Raw genomic sequence first — 20,831 nt, 5'->3', positions numbered from 1 at the left:
AAATATAAGGAAAGACTTCAGCCGTTATGACGGTGAACCTATTATTACCTGGTTGCTCCGATGCTGGGACAATGGGGCAGACAGCATGCAATTAGATGGCAGAGAAGCCAGACAGCTGGGATCCCTGTCCAGAGATGGTGGTATTGATAAGGCGCTCGCAAGAAAGTCAAACACTATCAGTCTCTGGAGGCGACTCTTGTCAGCTGTAAAGAGCAGGTATCCCTATAAAGATGATGTTATGAGCCACCTGAGCAAATGGACCACTATAGAAAAAGGTATTAACTACCTTAGAGAACTGGCTGTGCAAGAGATCATTTATAGACACCCACGGGACATTGTAGATCCTGTAGATCCTGATGAAGTGGAAAGCAACCGATCCATGTTCCGGAAGGTTGTGAAGAATGCTCCACCGACATACACCCATACATTGTCAATATTAGTATGGGGAGAAGATGATATGGCACATTCTACTGTGGGCGAAATGGCTAACTGTATGCGACAGTATGAAGATAGTATTTCTTCCCCACTGCAGGCACGCATCTCGGCTGTGGAAAAACTGACTAAGGAGAACAAGGACTCATTTAAACAACTGTCAGACAAACTGTCCATGATCGAGAATAAACTTGACTCTCTACCTACGCAGGCGCGCGTTGCAGCTGTTAAGAGAAAACGTTCTCCTACAGGACCAGCTCAAAGGAAACAGAACACATCATGAGGTATCCTGTGGTTTGCCCTGCGTGGTTATGGGGAGGACATGAGCAGATGGCATGGACAACCTACCAGTACCCTACAGGCACGAGTACGTGAGTTGCAAGCTAAAAGAAATACCAGAGAGAATTTTTCTAGAAGGATGGCTGCTCCAGTTACCAGTGAGCAGGACCCCAGTCAGGGGAGATGGGCCTCAAATCACTTTTTCCCAAGTGTGAATAGGAGAAATGAAGGTCCAGTCTCTGTGAGCAGCACGAATCCATTTCTTAATTAGGGGGGCCCTGCCTCCAGCCAGGTGGAGGAGAGGGACAACCGAGTTTATTGGACTGTGTGGATTCGATGGCCTGGCACATCAAAACCACAAAGGTATCGAGCCTTGGTAGACACTGGTGCACAGTGCACCCTAATGCCATCGGATCATAAAGGGGCAGAACCTATCAGTATTTCAGGAGTAACAGGAGGATCTCAAGTGTTATCTGTATTGGAGGCCGAAGTGAGCCTAACTAAAAATGAATGGAAAAAGCAGCCCATTGTGACTGGCCCAGATGCTCCGTGCATCCTTGGCATAGACTACCTCAAGAGAGGGTATTTCAAGGACCCAAAAGGGTATAGATGGGCCTTTGGTACAGCAGCTGTAGAGACTGAGGACATTAAACAGCTGTCTACCTTGCCTGGCCTCTCAGAAGATCCTTCTGTTGTGGGGTTGCTGAAGGTTGAAGAACAACAGGTGCCAATTGCTACTACCACGGTGCACCGACGACAATATCGTACCAATCAAGACTCCCTGATCCCCATTCATAAACTGATTAGACAATTAGAAAATCAAGGAGTGATTGGCAAGACTCGCTCACCCTTTAACAGTCCTATATGGCCAGTGCAAAAGTCTGATGGAGAATGGAGATTAACTGTGGACTATCGTGGCCTAAATGAAGTTACACCACCTGTGAGTGCTGCTGTGCCAGACATGCTAGAACTTCAATACGAACTGAAGTCAAAGGCAGCCAAGTGGTATGCCACCATAGACATAGCTAATGCATTTTTCTCTATCCCTTTGGCACCAAAGTGCAGGCCACAGTTTGCTTTTACCTGGAGAGGTATCCAGTATACCTGGAATCGACTGCGCCAGGGGTGGAAACACAGTCCTACTATTTGCCACGGACTGATCCAGACTGCACTAGAAAAGGGTGGAGCTCCAGAACATTTGCAATACATTGATGACATCATTGTGTGGGGTGATACAGCAGCAGAAGTTTTTGACAAAGGGGAGAAAATTATCCAAATTCTTCTGAAAGCTGGTTTTGCCATAAAAAGAAGCAAGGTCAAGGGACCTGCCCGGGAGATCCAGTTTTTAGGGATTAAATGGCAAGATGGGCGTCGCCAGATCCCGATAGAGGTGATCAACAAAATAACAGCCATGTCCCCACCAACTAACAAAAAGGAAACACAAGCCTTCTTAGGCGTTGTGGGTTTCTGGAGAATGCATATTCCAGATTACAGCCAGATTGTATGCCCTCTTTATCAAGAGACCAGAAAGAAAAATGATTTTCAGTGGGGCCCTGAACAACGACAGGCTTTTGAACAGATTAAACAAGAGATTGTGCATGCAGTAGCCCTTGGACCGGTCCGTACGGGACAAGATGTTAAAAATGTGTTCTACACCTCAGCTGGGGACAATGGTCCTACCTGGAGTCTCTGGCAGAAAGTACCAGGGGAGACTCGAGGTCGACCCCTAGGATTTTGGAGTCGAGGATACAAGGGTTCCGAGGCCAATTACACTCCAACTGAAAAAGAGATACTGGCAGCATATGAAGGAGTTAGAGCTGCTTCAGAGGTAATTGGTACTGAAGCACAACTTCTCCTGGCACCTCGATTACCAGTACTAGGCTGGATGTTCAAGGGTAAGGTTCCTACTACCCATCATGCAACTGATGCTACATGGAGTAAATGGATTGCATTAATTACGCAGAGGGCTCGAATAGGAAACCCTAATCACCCAGGAATCTTAGAAGTGATCATGGACTGGCCAGAAGGCAAAGACTGCGGAATGCCACCAGAAAAGGAGGTGACACGTGCTGAAGAAGCCCCACCATATAATGAACTACCAGAGGATGAGAAGCAGTATGCCTTGTTCACCGATGGATCCTGCCGTCTTGTAGGAAAGCATCGGAAGTGGAAAGCTGCTGTATGGAGTCCCATATGACGAGTCACAGAAGCCACAGAAGGACAAGGTGAATCAAGTCAATTCGCAGAGGTAAAAGCCATCCAGCTGTCTCTAGACATTGCTGAACGAGAAAAGTGGCCAAGGCTGTATCTTTATACTGACTCATGGATGGTAGCAAATGCCTTGTGGGGGTGGTTAAAGCAGTGGAAGCGAAGCAACTGGCAGCGCAAAGGTAAACCTATTTGGGCTGCTGAATTGTGGCAAGATATTGCTGCTCGGCTAGAGAAACTAGTTGTGAAGGTACGTCACGTAGATGCTCACGTACCTAAAAGTCGGGCAACTGAGGAACATCGAAACAACCAACAAGCGGATCAAGCTGCTAAAGTGTTCCAGATAGATTTGGACTGGGAACATAAAGGTGAACTATTTTTAGCTCGGTGGGCTCATGACACTTCAGGTCATCAAGGGAGAGATGCAACATACAGATGGGCTCGTGACCGAGGGGTGGACTTAACTATGGACTCTATTGCACAGGTTATCTGTGATTGTGAAACATGCGCCGCAATTAAGCAAGCCAAACAGTTAAAACCTTTGTGGTATGGGGGGCAGTGGTTGAAATATAAATATGGGGAGGCCTGGCAAATTGACTATAGCACACTCCCTCGAACCCGCCAGGGTAAACGCTATGTGCTTACCATGGTGGAGGCGACCACCGGATGGTTGGAAACATACTCTGTGCCCCATGCCACTGCCCGGAACACTATCCTGGGCCTTGAAAAGCAAATCTTGTGGCGACACGGCACGCCAGAGAGAATTGAGTCGGACAATGGGACTCATTTCAAAAACAGTCTCATAGACAACTGGGCCAAAGAGCATGGCATTGAATGGGTATATCACATCCCCTATCATGCACCAGCCTCTGGGAAAATTGAACGGTATAATGGGCTGTTAAAAACTACCCTGAAAGCAATGGGGGGTGGAACCTTTAAAAACTGGGATAAACATCTGGCACAAGCTACCTGGTTAGTTAACACCAGAGGATCTATCAATCGAGCTGGCCCTGCTCAGTCAGACCTTCTACATACAGTAGAAGGAGATAAAGTCCCTGTGGTGCATGAAAGGAATCTATTGGGAAAAACTGTCTGGATTCTTCCTGCAACGGGCAAAGGTAAACCCATTCGTGGGATTGCTTTTGCTCAGGGACATGGATGTACTTGGTGGGTGATGTTGCAAGATGGTGAAGTCCGATGTGTCCCTGAAGGTGATCTGATTCTGGGTGAGACTACTTAATTCTGAACTGTATGTTGTTGCTGCATAAGTGTCTTTCAGGTTAAGACAGTGGTGATGAGACCGGAGCTAGCTTCATCAAGTGGCGTCCAGTAACCTCCTCGAGTCTGACATCTTTAACCTGCAACCCATGGGCACGAACCATGACAAAAGAGAGACTGCTAGCCAGAGAGACTGCTGAGAGACTGCTAGCCAGATGGAAACCCACAATCCTGAACCAAATGAACTTAATGAACTTTTTGTATAGAGATGAATCATAAACTAGTGATATGTGTATATATATTTGAAAATGAAAAGGTAGTGGTGATCTGAGTATGATGTGAATGGTATGGAATAAGGGGTGGAATGTCCCGGTTTGGCCCAAACCAGGCCAATTAGTCTTAGAGAAACCAAGGTCACTGCTAAATTCCTCACTGCTTACGAGTGAAGAGCCGAAGGGGGGTCGCAGCTGCAGGGGGGAGCAGACAGGGCAGGTGACCCAAGATTGACCAACGAGGTATTCCATCCCACACACGTCATTCTCACTTTCCTATTTATCACTAACCCACTGCCTCCTGGAGATGGGGCCCAGGAGGGAGGGGCCCTCCTGTCTCCCACTGATTGGTACCAGCTTTGCCAATTCTCCAGTTAAAAGCCTGCAGGTGTGATGGCAGGGGAGCTACTGCATTTTCCCCTCTGCCTGTGCTGGGGGGAGCTATTGTATTTTGCCCTCTGCCCGTGCTGGGGGGAGCTACTGCATTTTCCCCTCTGCCTGTGCTGGGGGGAGCTACTGCATTTTCCCCTCTACCCGTGCTGGGGGGAGCAACTCTGCCTGAGGAGGCTTTCCAAGCTCTCAGTCTTGGTTTTGTATATATTTGTATATATTTGTATATGTTTGATTATTTCTATTATTATTGTTATTATACTCTTTTTCATTATTATAGTTTATTAAAACTGTTTTAACTTTCCAACCCATAAGTCTCTCTCCCTTTTCCCTTTCCCTTTCCCTTACGGGGGGGGAGAGGGTTAACAGAGAGCATCTGCCACTGGGTTAATAGCCAGCCCAGCTTTAAACCGTGACAATGCCTTCCAGAGTTCTCTCTATAAAACACCTTTAGTGTTCTAGTATTTCACAGATAGAGCTATGACATTTCATTTCAAACCTGGCTTACTGGCTTTAAAGCACATTTATCTGATATTAACAGTAGGTTAATGAACATTAGGACATAAAGCAAGTGTACTATACCTGAGTAGCTGTAACCCTAGTGCAAGGATTAAATGTGAATAAGCCTTGCAGAAGATCGAGCAGATCATCGCCAGCTGCACTGAAGATATGTTGAAGTGGCATTCCAGGGAAAGGCTTAAATGTGACATAATCTGGAAGACTTGTCACCCCCTACAAAGACAAAAAATGGAATGTATGTTTTTCAAGTTAGAAAGAGTTCAGCTTTTCACAGAAAGGGAACTTCATATGGCTGTCTTTCTGCAGAAGCAAATTACCTTTCAGAAGACCTTGCTAATACTTGGCCACCAAAATAAATGTAGGAATAGTATGCCATAAGGACTACTTTTTGGTTTTTTATTAACTGTTAGAGTTGTTTCACACTTTCCCTTTTTAAGTGATCTGTCTTTCCCTTGCTTTAGTAGTGACCAGTCCAAAAGTAAAAACTGCTAACAAAGAAAGGAAGTATGAAAGAACTTTAGAGTGGGTGCAGACAAATGAAGTAAAACTAGCTTCACCTTTTTCTTTTGTGAACTGACATGGTGGAAGAGGCAAGATTCACAAAAGAGCCAGTCTGCATTTTCTCCAGGTTAATAATACACTATCCTCCTACTCAAAGTTAGCAGATTATCATAAGCGTTTTGAGGTACTTCTGAAAGGCACAACTGATAAACTTTTTATTTGGTGAGTGGGCGAAGGGAAGGAAAATATGCCAAGCAGTTAAACAACAGGTGAATTGTATACTTTTTTCTCCTCTAGCTATGAAATCAATCCCATTGTATTCAAATTCTATAATAAAAATGATGTTGTTACAATTATCCAAACATTGTATTTTAATAGTATTTTAAGTATTTTAAACCTCTCGTCATCACACTTCAGTAAGTTTATCCAAGCAAAATAAAATAGTAACACTGAAGTGAAAAATGTGCTCAATCAGTTATAATCTTGACACTAAAGGTTTCAATAATTGAAATACGTGGGTTTGCAATTTAATTTGGGAATGCATCACCTTTCCCCACCTGTTATCTTAACTCTTCTTCCTCAAAGACAGCAGAAATGTCATTGCAAAAATCTTCAAGGGTTTCATTTAGAATCCCAGAACAACAGAACTGTGTGGGCTCGTAGTGCCTTATACGATATTTCTCCGTATGGCTAGAGCTCTGTTTCGTGATCGCGTACCATAGCATTCGAACACCATTCACACAAAGGAACAGCCGCACAGAGAGGGTGCAGAGGTGGGATGTGCTGACTGGTTAACAAGTCCAGAGAGCGCTTCCACAACTCAACTACAAAAGGGGACGGTCTGATCAAGGAATTCTGGACCCTCTGTGCCCATCGGCTGGTCCAAGTTGCTTGTCTGAAGAAGCCATGCCCTGCTTCCTGTCAGCCTGCCTGATGACCACAGTTATGTAGGTCATTGTGTGTCCTGACATTAAGTTTAGCCCAGTGTTAGTGAATTACTGGATTTACCGTCATCTCGACCCACATAATGACACTACTGATTTGTATTTGTTACAGCACCATTATTCTCAAATAAGCTGTTTATCCCTAAAGCTGTTTGTCTGCTGTCTGTTACCACATCTTGAACCTGTAACTTGGCTGGGCCACCTCTGGTGTCAGAAGTGGGATATGGTCCACAGCATCATTACCTGCCCCAAACTTGTAGTGGGTGCCCTAACTGGTTGTTTTGCCCCAATACCAGATTCTCTGACAGAGGGAAGTACCTGTTCCCTTTTCCCTAGCTACTTTGAGAAATTCAGAAAGACAAAAACATGAAGGGGGAGTTACTCTGCCTGTTCCTCTTTGCTCACTATCTCAGAAATACTGAACACCATTTGAATTAGCTGAAGCCCAGCAGGATACTCAGTCTGCATTTGAAGACAAGACTCTTGCCACTGCCTGTGTTAAAAGCATACAGGCTTGCGTGGAGAAGTCAGAGCACCTTGCGGTCCTCGCAGTGGCAGCCCCTGCCAGAGAAAAACTTGACCAGCTGCAGAAAAGGGAGGTTCCGCAACAAAAATACATAAAGCTTTATATATTGACCAAGAAGACTGCAAAGGAAATATTTGGTTTGATTTGGATTCAAACAATGATACATCAAATTCTTGAAGCCCAACCAGACTTACGAATCCCATCACTTATTGAAATTGAGTATGACGCTAATGGAAGCATCGCAAGTATCTCTACGCTCCCTTTCACAAATGTACACCTAGACAAATTAAGCAAGCGCTATCGCATATCTGTTACTGTGGATTACTTAGCCTGGCTTGCAAATATGAGGAGAGGATACCATCCAAATTTCAGATTCAGAAGCCCAGACCCTCACTTTAGGGTCTAGATCTGACTACAAATTCCACCAGAAAATACAGACTCTGTCTTTTGGGCATCAGAAGTTTATGTTCAAAGAGAAGGGCCCCAAGATGACTGAGGACCCTGGCTATTCCCTGGCCAATCCCACAGATTTAGAACTGAGCACAGCTAGGTTGCTATCAATCATGCTTTAGATGTAGGCCCTGTGGCAGATGAAGACCTATTATCATTCCACTGAGACACAGTAGTGCCTACTAGTCAAAAAGTGTTCACTCACAGGACATTTAATGCCAATAGGTGCTGGCCTTACAGGTGCAGCACCCAGCTCCACACAGTCCCTGCTAGTACAAAAGGTAGCTTCTGCTGTGCCCATTCTGTTTTCTTCCTGTCTCCCTAAGGATGCAGCTATAGTTACCACCAAACCCTGTTGTGCCCCCATAGGTTAAAAAAAACCCCTACACCTCTGTGAAAGGCCCCTGACCCAAAGCACCTTGAAACATGGAAAGTCTGTTTGGCCCTGGGCGTTCTCAAATAGGCAATACACAGAGTCCCAGCATCAGTGTCACTGGCTCTTGCCAACACTCTGCATTGTGCCACACATTCTCCCATCAGAGGTAAAGGCGCAAGTGCTCCTCCTGCCATTCCATCAGCTGAAGCCTAGAAACCCCAGCCTTGCATTACCCCGACTTTAATTAGAGGTCCAGTTAGCACCACAGGGGCCGGGTCAGGAGCCACCAGTCCCTCTGAGGTGCTATGGAGGGTGCAGCTTATATGGACTTCCAATCTAGTGCTAGATGTCACCATCAACGATAAATTGTGTTTGCATTGCCTCATTGATATGAGTGCTCAAATTTCTGTCATCAATAGATCACACACTGGAGGGGACCGCTTTCCTCATACTGCAGTAGTCTTGGGTTCACAGGATCACTCATAGCTCTTCCTGTAGTCACAGTCAAGTATGTCTTCCCTAGTAGACGTACAGCCCAAAGATCTGCAGCTTTTGGAGATTCTAACGGCTTAGATATGAACGTACTCGGAAGCCAAACCTTCCATGATGCTCCAGGCAAGGTATGGCATCTTGGTACTTCTGAACGAAACCACTTGCTAGTTCCAATAAGTACCTCCTGTACCTCCAATGACCCATGTTGTTAGTTTACAGCTGCACCCTGTAAAACCATGAGCTCAAAACCCATCACCTACCTCCCTTCTCGCAGGACTGGAAGAACAGGAAACAGTCATTCACACCCATGCCCTGTTTAGCAGCTCCATCTGGCCAGTGGACAAACCCAACAAATGGGTCTTGGCATCTGACTGTTGACTACTGTAGCATACATTCTGCCTCCTCTCTGCTTCATGCAACAGTTCTAATAGCTGCTGAAGTACACAACACCATTTGCCTTGCTTCTTACCTATGGATGGCAGTTTTGGATGTTAAAGATACGTTCTTCCAGTTCCTCATCCACTTAAATGAACAATGTCACTTTACTTTTACATGGAATAGCATTCAGTACACCTTTACTCATTTACCTCAAGATTATCACCATCATCATACCCTTACTCATGTTCTCTTAGCATTAGCTGAAATTTCTTCCACTCCTGATCTCTCTTGCCACCAGTATACCAATGACAGGCTCCTGGGCACACCTACACATTCATGTGTTGCATAAGTTATGACCCTTGTAGTTTCAGCCCTGAAAGAACACTGGGATATTTCTATTCCTCCCTGTAAGTGCCAGGGCCATGCCCAGAATGTGAGAGTCTCCTTGTCTGCTAGTACCGGAAGTATGCCTGAAATAATCTTGCAACCCCTTTTATCTTTACCTACTCCCTCCTCCAAATACAACCTCCAGAGATTTTAGGCACTTTATACATTACAGCATGCCCATGTCCCTGGTTTTAGTCAGCCAGTCCATCCTCTGTACTCCTTGCTGAAAAAACATTTCACCTGGGACTGGAACATAAGTCATCAATAGGCCTTAATCCTTCTCCTGATAAGTATTCAACAGTATCAATATTTAGGACTCCTCACCCCTACTGGTAGATTTGAACTCAGGGCCCAGTAGAGTAGAAATGGTGCCTGGTAGGGCCTGTTCAAGGAAAGAAGTTCCGATGACCCTAACGCTACACCAATCCATTTTGGTAGCAAGAGGTGGCAAGATGCACAAGCCTCATATTGTAAACCGGAGCATGCTTTACTTGCTACCTTTTCTGACATTGACAACTCCTTGGGGATCGTCCCCTTACACTCAGGGTTCTACATACTATTCTTCATTACATCCTTCACAACATTCCTTTCCCTGAAGGATGAACTCAATCCGTTGCCACTCAACATTGGGTTCTTGGTATCCCTGTCATCACTGATGGAGCCCAACCTTCAGGCCCCAACCCTTCTATTCTCACCCACCTCGCCTTTCCCATTTCTGTAGCTACCAACGATCACTTGGATTTGCCTGTTACATAAGTGCCTCCTTTCACCACCCCATAGGAGGGTGCCTGGTTTACTAATGGCTCAGCAATCCTTTGCACTAGTGCCTGGTTTGGGTGTGACACCATTGTCTGTACCACTGATGGCCAAATCATTATGGCCAATTGTCATGGTACTGCCCAGACAGCTAAAACTCCTAGCCTTTGCTTAGCCATTTGCTCCTCTGCCCATACTGCCCGACCTGTGGGCTGTTCTAGATGCACTGGTGGCTTTCCCTCTTGGAGGGCATGCTCCTTCTGCACTCTTATCACAGAAATTAGGGGCCATCTTCTTTAGGAAGATATTTGCACACTTTGGCTGTAGGCCATGTTGACCTCATTCTGCTCACCCCATGGCTGAGGCTAGGTGGAATGAGCAGATGCCACTGCTGCAATCAGGGGTGAAAGTGATAGTGGACGCTGACACCCATGATAAGCTAATAGTAGCCTAATACTAGCAGATGAAACTGAGGAAACCTTAGCCCAAACCTGCAACTTGGAATGTGAAACCACCATGGTAACTCACTGGTTGCATGCGCATTGCAGTTATCCCACTGTTAAAGCTTTAACCCAGGCTGCAGCACACTATGGAATACAACTTCAAATGTAGTGAACTGAATGTGTTCAAATCACATCGACAAATGGGAAAGCCTGGCTTATGGAACCTCGCTACTTTAACACTGTAGGAGGAAAAACCCCACAGCTCCCCAATATGGAATTCTCTTTGCGACTATATTATACCTCCGTAACCCAAAGCAGAACATCACATTAACTGTGGGATCGTAAACAATTGAAATGGGAGATACCTCTGTATCAGTTAAGGGACCAACACATCAGTGAACCAACAATGAGCATGTGGTACGCCTATGTTAATCCTTTTGTAGCATGACCTTTATATTTTCTCACTCTGTTGATAATGTATGCCTTTGGCTAATGCTCTGAAAGCTCTCAAGTGTAATATTATTCCCACATCTCCAAGTCTATCTCCTACTTCCCTTCCTAAACCCACTATATCATCCATACCCTTATCAGTATGAATTTATTTCTAATTGAACGGCTTTTGCAACATGAAGATTTGCCTTGACTATTGAAACAGGCAAAGAAGCAGGCACAACAAACTTTAATAATCATGGGACCAGAGATCAAACAAATCCTGGGAAGTGGTCTTTTTTAAAAAAAAAAAGTCAAACATAGTTGGCAGGAATTCCTCTTAGGATAGCCTCCCGCCATTAGGAGGATATGGAACATCCTACTTCTTTACCTAGTTGTTATCCTTATTTTGAGTGGCTTCTTACTTGTTTTAGTTGCATATTAAAGATTGTACTTGGCTTTGGCCTGCGCTGTTCTGATGCTTTCTTACACATCACCTTGACTGTCTTGTCTCAATTTAACCACCCTTCATCACTCCCTGACCAGACTCCACTCCATACCTGACACTCCTAAGAGCTGGGTAGTGTCAACATCAGTCTTGGCCTTATGCTGCCATGGCAAGACAATTCTTTCCCTGACAAAGTTGCATAAGCAAGGGGTGAAAAACTGCGGCTAGTATTGCTTTATACAGCGTCTCCTCCATATGGTGACCACACATCTTATATGGCTATAGCTCCATTTGGTGATTGCATACTACTTAAGGCCGCAACCGAGCACCATTCACACAAAGGAAAACTGGCACAGAGGAAGCGCAGAGGTAGGATGTGATAACTGGTTAGCAAGTCCAGAGATTGCTTCCACAACTCAACTACAAAAGAGAATGGTCTGATTAGGGCATCCAGGACTCCCCGTGCCTGTCCACTGGTCCAAGTCACTCATCAGAAGTTCTGCCCTGCTTCCTGTCAGTCTGCCCGATAACCATGGTTAGGTAGGCCACTGTGTGCCTTGACATTAAGTTTGGCCTGGTATTACTGAATTACTGAATTTACTGTCATCTCAGAGATAACTGTACTACTAATTTGTAGTTATTACAGTACCATTACTCTGAGATAAATTGTTTCTCCCTAAAGTTGCTGGTCTGGTGTTTCTTACTGTATCCCAAAACTATAACTTATCTGGGCCAACTTAAGTCCCTACAAATTGTTCCTACTTCTGAAAGTGATTAAAGCTTTTCAGCTTAAAGCAGAAGATGCTTAATTAATCAAGCATCTCAAAAAACAGGAAGCAACAACAATAATTTCACACCAATAGCCATGGGAAACTGTGGATACACACAGAAAGGAAACCAAGAAGTTTCATTACTGTTGCTTAATGCTAACAACACTGCTATATTGAACAGGGATTTGCCAAGAGAAACAATAAGTCTTGGCTGCTTATCCTCTGCTTTGTGAGATGAGGCAGCTGCCTCCTGAAAATCTACTCATGTATTCTGGTATACCCTTTAATTTAATTTCAAAAGCTAAAATAGATAGTTATCAGGCAAAACTAACGTCAGTCTGTTAAACAAAACGACTCACAGGCCACTGTTCCTCTGTTGGAGTGCCCAGTGTTTCAAATATCCTTGTCAGCTGGTCAAGATCAGAGTCTCCAGGCAAAAAAGGAACCTGGAAGAAGGCAACAGCATTTGATTGAATTAACTTCAATTCTAGAGAGGAGCTTTGAGATACCCTTCATAATTGCAGGACAAAACATCTTTGTATACCAGCTGCCCACAAAGAGGTACACTGAATATTTGAGGCTTTCTAGCAATGTCCAAATAGATTCTGAAGGTTTCTTGCAACCCTGGCTTGGTATCACTCACTTGATAGCAGAGCTAAACATAAGATTAAGCCACCACCACATTAATGTAAAATAAATAAACACAGGATAAGAAAGATTTTACATCTCAGTTGCCAGTTTAAAGTTGGTTGGTCACAGTGATCTTTCCATCATCTGCTCCTTAAGTTAGGTTTTATATATATTCAAAACATTTAAAAGTGAATTGTGACTCGATTACACAAGCAGCAGTTAGACTGATGGAACGAGATCACAACATGAGGGAGAGCATTGGCCCACTAGCACAGGAACTGCCCAATCACTGTCATGTCTCATTTAAACTAAGCAGAAGAGAGCAAAGGGGATATTTGCCCACTTCAACTTGTACCTTGCGCATCAGCCACACGATGCAAGAAAAAAGGGACTTTGTCACCAAAGCAAAATTATGAAGAATTAAGAGGCAATATTTAACTAAGAAGGAGAGAAAGACTGTAATGAACAGGACTACTAGGCAGTGTACTAAATTTTGCTGTCATGAAAGCCCCTTGAACGTAAACTGTTTTTGTAAAGCTCCCAGAAGTTTCATTGTCCCTTGACCCAGTACGCTCAGACATTTATATCTATCACACTGATAAAACTGAACCATAAAACATTTTCTGCTTTATGAGAAACCAAAGAATCAACAGAATTCAACAATTTATTTGCTTTCTGACTTTCCTTGATTTATCCAACTTTAGCAGGTCTAATGCATATTTATGTACACATCACTAGGGCTGCTTAAACAGACACTGTACATTTCCATTTCTGAACTGCCAACTAAATTGTACTGGCACACCTGTGTGTGTGATAAACCAAGGCAAAAGATTTCTTTCAAGGTGATTCCAGACAGACCAGTTGCCCAATCTGGTTCATGTTGTGGCCACACAAACAAAGTATGGTGCAAAAACCAAGCAGAAGCCACTTACTCATGGAAAATAAATTATACTGTAGGCTACTTCATGCTTTCAGCTGTGTCTGTGCCCGTACCCTCCACTCACCACCTCCCACTTTCATGTCATCTCCAAAGAGCTGCATAATAAATGGTCTACTTCAGTAAAACATACTTAAGGACCACTACATCTGTGTACCTTACTCAGGAGTGACATAGGATTAGCCTGATGTTAACCTTCAGCTTCATTCCAGTATTGTCAACTAACTACAGCTTACAGAAATATCAGTCTTTCACTCAAATAAACCCACTATTAAGGTACTGGTGATAATTATTTACAGTTATTGAGGAACAATGTATAAGGGACAGAGTATGCATGTATCTATGATGTCACATTTCCAGAAAGGTAGCAAATGAAAACTGATAGAAGGCTGTGTGAAAGGCTGTGTCCTTCAGAGGACTGGAACAGTTATCTACTTGACCTTCCCCAAGGCAAGACTGTTACAGTTTGTTGCAATTTTCTTACCTAGCTATTTTTAAAGACTTCCCATGACTGTGATGCTTATACCTCAGTCTATTTCAAAACTTCACTTTCCTTACAGTTAGCAAGCTTTTGGAAGCTTTATTTCCCCCCTCCTCTTCTTCCTTTCGTAAATAGTGTAAGTGCTTTCACCTGCTGCTGTTAGCAGGAGAGAGGAAGCCCACATACAGACTTGTAATCCACTGAAGAGCAAATACAAAATGCTTACATTTGAAGACTTACCCTGAGGAGCAATTCAGCTAAAATACAACCAACAGCCCACATATCAACACCAACACCATACATTCTAGCACCAAACAATAGTTCTGGGGCTCGGTACCACCTGAAAAGAAAACACATTTTGGGAAAATCACCTGGCTTTGCTCATGTCAAATGCTGTATATTGTAGGAATACAAGAACTACAAAGAGGATACTGCTCCTGCCTATGTATTTTTCAGACACTGAAGAGGTGTACTGTACCCTGCAAAGTGTTTTGTTTAAGAAAGACTGAACAAAATTGTGCATTCCTCACCACAGGGTCACATATAACCACAAATTAACTACAGTTTCAACTGAGCTTATTAACGAGCAACAGAACAGCAGATGTGCAAAGGAAAAAAGTATTTAACAGGCAGGTTTGCATGTTACAAAAACCAAAGTTTTCTTTAAACTTTATGTTGAAGAAATGACAGAAAGACAGAACTCCTTCCAGCTTCCAAAAATCCCCATACCAACAGACCTAAGTACAGAGACTAGTTTTATGCAAAACGAACCTGGACAGCAGTTGTTTAAAACAGCTACTTCCACTGCCTAACAACAATAAAGTCTAATGCAATGATTGTATACACACATTTGAAACTACTGTAGCATTTCTGCCATTTGAATAAAGGTGTCAAAACAAAGCAGCTTTGCCTGAATAGTTTTAGCATGTCAGCAGACAAAAGGAAATACCTTGTTTATTTTGCAGTCCTGCTTTTTAAAATATACCTTAAATAAGCATGCCATAAGTAACATTAATAAATATTTTAATTGGTTCAAGCTTTTGTCTCATGATAGGTAATGTGACTAGCTACAAAAAAAGATTCTAGGTTTCATGATTAACAGAAACTAACAGCTGTCTTGCTCTGAAAGCCACGCTTATAGGCAGATACATATTATTTCCATGCATTTCAAGAGTATCGTACCCCAGAGCAACCCCCATGGATGCATATTCTAGGAGTTCTTATGACAACTTTGCTAAACAATGCTTTCTTGTGTTTTCTTTATAAGGCTTTTGCCACTACAGCCGTATCACATGAGCTAGATGTCAAACTTTGAACACGTTGATTTGACATGACGTATTTCAAGAGACACTGCAAAACAGCTACACAATCACTATGCAGGAAACAAAACAGAATGTCTTACCTTGTTACTACCTGGTGTGTATAAACTCTATTTGGGCTTCCAAAAGATTTTGCCAAGCCAAAGTCGGCCAATTTTAAAACACCATTTTCATCTAACAACAAATTATTTGGCTTAAGATCCTGTCAGTGCAGAAAGCAAAGAATGAATTTTACCAGTGTTGACAAAAACAGACATATAGTGAACCTCCTGGCAGGCATGCTGTAACAGTATACTAAAATGCAGGCTTTTGATTCTATCGTAAGTCTACGTTGTGAGGAAAAAAAATTTTAAAAAAAGGAAATGAAGTATTTCATGATACATGAAAATCATAGTGAAACACACCTATTTGAATATTAGCATATTTAAGCTGGAGAGTTTAAAAAAAATGCCTCTTGATAGATTCTAGCTTTGCTGCAGGAACAGCAGTTCTGTCTTAATAGCATAGTTGCCAAATGAATAAAAAGACCTTGCAAATGTTTCAAATAACTGTAGAAATCATGGAAGTGATACAGTTTAATACAGTAACAGTGTGTTGTGGGTTGACCTCTGGCCAGTAGCAAAGCATCCACACAGCCATTTGCTCACCGTGTTATCACCCCAGCCTCCCACCCTCAGCAGGACAGGGAAGAGAACAAGAAGAGCAAAAGCAAGAAAAATCTGGGAGCAACAGAAAGGCAGTTCAAGAGGTGAAGGAAAGATGAAAAAAAACAGCAAACAAGCAATGCAATGGAAATCATTCACCACCTTCCACAAGCAGACCGATATCCAGACAGTCTCCAAAACAGCTAGCATGAATGCTTACAGACTAAGAACATCTGAACTTCAAAACTCTCTTTGTTAGAGTTTAGACTCAACTCTATCAAATGTTACTTTTGTTACAGGATAAAGGCTGTCAATTTAGTACACGCTTACCCTGTGTAGAATCCAGTGCTGATGTAAATATTCTAATCCTTGAAGTGTCATCAGCATATATGCCTTGATGTGAGATTGTGTCAACACAATACTAGTATCCTTTATAATAACCTGTAAAGTGTTAGATTGATAGTAAAGCTTACCATGCAAGGTTAACTTATTTCTATTCTTTCAGCTCAAAAGCTATTTCATCCTTTAAGACAAAGTTTGAATTGGCAGTCACATATTCTCAATCATTCTCACCCTTTTTCCAGAAAAATAGGTCTATTCTGGAGATCAGAAATTGAAATGGGGAGTCCAGATAGCCTACATGAACTTTGCATAACCAGCAAATGAGAAAATGGGTGGGAAACACAAGTTGATTATTTTACCTCAGTTCCAGGATAATACCCAAACTTGTAAGACAAAGATGTACACATAAAAATGATAAATGTGTCAGTAAACTTGAAATTATGTTCCCACTTATTCCTTCTTTCTCTGTGCAACATAAGTATCTAATCTTTGTAAACGCAATGGTTTCCTCTTCTATTTCCAAGAAGACCAAGAGGTATGGTCACTTTGCTACATTTTAACAAATCTACTTACATTTTCTACATTCTTTGATTTTTAACATTAAAATTCTATGTAAACATCCTGTTTGAAAGTATTTTCTACACTATTCCCCAAAACTTGCTTGTTAATATTACTGTCCAGTTGAGTAATAGCATTTCCTAAGCTGTAAGTTGGTTGAGACTTACAAAATAGCTACACAAAATTTCATGTGTGCAGCACATGCCCAGTCACAACAGGCTTCAGTCCCAAATGGTGGCCTCAGTGATACCACAATAGTTAAAAGCTCTGCTTACCACAGCATTATGTAGTACAACAGTATTTCATTCCTCTTTGTACACTGTATCTTCTTCAGCTCTAAATGTTGCATAGTTACTAAGTAAACAGAATTAATCCTCTAGAAAGTCTACTCATTACTTCAACTTCTATTGGCAAAAAAAGATTGAACCTTTTCAGTGTTGCGTTCATCTAGGTTTCAGCAAGCCTGACAGTGTTTTCTTTTAACTTTTTAAATGCTAGCCCCATTTATTAACAGCATATGTGTAATAAGCTCACTTAACAACTACTTTAATTTCAGTCCAGACAGGTATGATGTGTGCATATGCAGCTCTGACATGAATTGCTGTCTAGGACAGTCTTCCAAAATGAAGACTCCTACATCGAAATATCTCACACAACGACTTCTACAAAGACAAACTGACTTAAGGTCTTAGAGAATGAAACATCTGTAAGATGCTGATTTGCAAGTACCTAGCACTGTTACATTTAAAAGAGTGGTTCAGATGCATGTGATTTTAGTACCAGCTCATCACTTGGTATACTTTAGTATCACACTTCATTAAACATGTTTGATGCCATTATGCTTAGCAATTGCACTCTGAGATGCTGATCTGTGACTGAGGTTCTACACTCTGACTGGAGTACCAGAAAACTAACATAGTAAACATAATCTGTTTCTTGAAGATCATGCTGACAAGTATTTAAAAGTAAAGTCATGAGAACTCACAAAAATTGTCAAATTATTCAAACTACTTTTAAGATACGATCTTAATCAACTGACATGATGAAAATCACCTAACATGGGCAAATGTAAGCCTGTTAAAGTAGCATTTTCAAAAACCATCGGAAATAAAAAAAGTCTTTAAAAAAATCTTACCTCTAGATCTGTTTCCATAAAATCAAACACCAAACTAATATTAGACTTGTGTCCAAATGCATCTAGAAGCTGTAAAACAAAATACATTATGATGAAGCATACTCTCACACTTCCAGTTTTCTAAAATTCTGCAGCATTGTAGTCTGCATGTAGATTTTCAGCTTGCTTGAACTGGTTTAAGTTTTTTGACTTGCAATACAAAAATTCTTACTCAGTTTAGCTTCTTAGCTCAATCTCCAAAAACAAAATCCCTGTTAAGTATGGTAATCACATTTTACACAATTCCCCTCCTTCCTGGAGTTAGGAAAAAAAAAAAAGGTGAAAGAATTAACTGTACCATGTTAGCTACAACAGATAATCTAATGCACACCTTGTCCTCTCACCAAACTTTGCTGTTCTACAAAATGCCTACCCTTTCTTGAGACCAGACTAAGTTTTCCCATGGATTCAGCTCTGTGTATCTGCTTCCTGTAAGCATGCAGTATTTAGAAATTCTGTTAGGCTTATTAACTTCCTTTCAAAGTATTTTTAGGTGTGTATTCATCTTTGTAGCAAGCTTTCTATGATAAATAAAACTCTTTGAGGAATACCCAAATGGCCCTTTCTGAGGATAAAGCTGTGAAACAACAGAATCAGTTTTTAACTTTAGTTAACACAAGTGTGATGCTGAGTGAGAACAACAGATATTCTAGCCTGGTATTCTACCCTCAAGATCAGGAAGGTATGCTCTCCCTGGTGTGGCTCATTCCTTACAGTCTCAGTATGATGACCAAGTGAATTATCCAATTGCAAGATAGTCATCTGCATAGTTCATAATAGCATCGACTGTGCTCATGCTCTTCCTCTGCAGAAGCCATGGTAACAGAAGTTACTATGCAGGTGAGCCTACAGGCTTGGCCACTTTTTGTAATACATGCCCCTTACACTTCCAACATCCACAACAGTTTCATCAGGAGTGCTAAGAGGGGTACAATCTTGTCTATTGCCTTTAGTACCTGCTTATGGACCTGCTGATCATATATTTGTCTAATTCCTTTTTGAACTGCTGATGCTATCTGCTTCTATAATGCCTGGGGAAACACATTCAAGAAATTCACTACACTCTGTGTCAAGCAGTACCATTTCCACCACCTGCCACAAATATGTTTTAAACACATCTCTTATTTCTAATACTGTGGGGTTTTGCAAATATAAGTTCTGCATGCACTTCACCTACCACCTCAGTTTTGTACAACTCCCCACTCCCAACCTTCTCCTCTCCAGAGCAAGGAATCACAGACTTTTTCGTAAGGAAGATGCTCCATCCCTTTGCCATTTTAGTTGTCTCTCTCTGCACATTCTCTAACTTTGATAGCTAAAGCAACCATTTTGAAAGTAAGTTCACAATCCAGAAAAGAACCATATTTCCACTCTGAAAAAGTTAAATAAAGTATCTGGAAAAATCATATTTGGTCTAATATCCATGGCAGACCTTCAAATTATCAGTATTAGCTGATTTTAGAATATCTTTACCTCCAGCTGGGTATCTGTAGCTGGAAGTCAACCTAAATGGAACTGAAAAGATACAGGTTTTACTCCTTCCAATAGAGGTTTTAGATATCAGCGCTAAAATGTAATAAGCCACACGAATCCCACTTTAGCATTGCTTACAAAAGCCTGCTTTCGGCTGTCACCAGTTTCATGTGAAGCAAGCAATCAGGTAAATTCAGCACTGCACTCATGTGCAAGTCTATCAGAGAGATGCAAAATCACGTAATCTGAATTTCCACAATTCTCCCCACCATCAATATCCACACAGCCCCAGGCTAAAACATAATACGATTTCAAAAGAAACTACTTTGTCTTTCTTGTTGAAATAGGTGTTCTGCCATAACAATTGTTTTACTGCCCTTTTTGGGCTGGAAAAAATAGCTCAAATAAAGTTAAGTAGCATCTCCATGATGCAACTAATTCTAAATTCCAGTTTGAATCCGTACCAAAAGTATTCGAGGACTGATTCTAAAAGTAGCATTCATTTTACTTACACCAATAATATTTGAATGGCTTAGCTCCTGTAACAATTTTATTTCTCTTAGGGCTGTTCTGTTGATTCCTACATTGGGAAAAAAAAAAAAAGAAAACGAGAGACACAACAAAATTTAAAACTTTGGATTAAGCTCCAAAGAAACCTCTCATTCTGTTACTCACTGATGGTTTACTACTACAAACTACTTTCTCATCACTCAACAATTTGTTACATAACATGTACATTGCCATAGATAAGTAGATTGCTGCAGAATAAAAGTGGACATACACTTTCTTCCACAGCAAATAAATTCTACACCACAGTAACTGGATTTAGATTATGAAGCAACACATCCTCCTTTTGGCAAAAAGGGAAAGTTCTAGTGAAAGCCTAGAAAAAAATCACCTTTTTTAGGGTATTGTAAGCTTTGGTTTTAAAGAAAAGTTACATCTTGCAAATATCAGTTCTTCAATGTGTCTCACTTCCAGAGGGAGGTACACTGACAAACCTCATGAATATATCTCTTTTCTTTTTGACATAGCAGTATTTATAAGGCAAGGCA

At 41.8% G+C, this 20,831-nt stretch overlaps 1 protein-coding gene across 4 annotated transcripts in view; it reads right to left on the bottom strand.

Moving 5' to 3' along the window:
- Positions 1–20,831, bottom strand: part of CDK7 (cyclin dependent kinase 7) — a 31,496-nt gene that overhangs the window by 7,237 nt on the left and 3,428 nt on the right. Inside the window, exons 4-10 of one of the 4 annotated variants that reach the window (XM_068422748.1) lie at positions 20,289–20,356; positions 18,265–18,333; positions 16,560–16,670; positions 15,669–15,787; positions 14,507–14,606; positions 12,578–12,664; positions 5,382–5,531 (exon numbers count right to left, since the gene is read on the bottom strand). In XM_068422748.1, coding sequence (XP_068278849.1) covers positions 5,382–5,531; positions 12,578–12,664; positions 14,507–14,606; positions 15,669–15,787; positions 16,560–16,670; positions 18,265–18,333; positions 20,289–20,356 — 704 coding nt within the window. Of the gene's footprint in view, positions 1–5,381; positions 5,532–12,577; positions 12,665–14,506; positions 14,607–15,668; positions 15,788–16,559; positions 16,671–18,264; positions 18,334–19,776; positions 19,803–20,288; positions 20,357–20,831 lie in introns of those variants that run through there. The other 3 variants (XM_068422751.1, XM_068422749.1, XM_068422750.1) reach the window with 3 other exon arrangements.

The sequence above is a fragment of the Nyctibius grandis genome, chromosome Z (genome assembly GCF_013368605.1).
Source record: "Nyctibius grandis isolate bNycGra1 chromosome Z, bNycGra1.pri, whole genome shotgun sequence".
NCBI classification, from domain to species: domain Eukaryota; kingdom Metazoa; phylum Chordata; class Aves; order Nyctibiiformes; family Nyctibiidae; genus Nyctibius; species Nyctibius grandis.
Note: the sequence above shows the minus strand (reverse complement) of the source record. Positions and strands in the feature narration are given on the sequence as shown.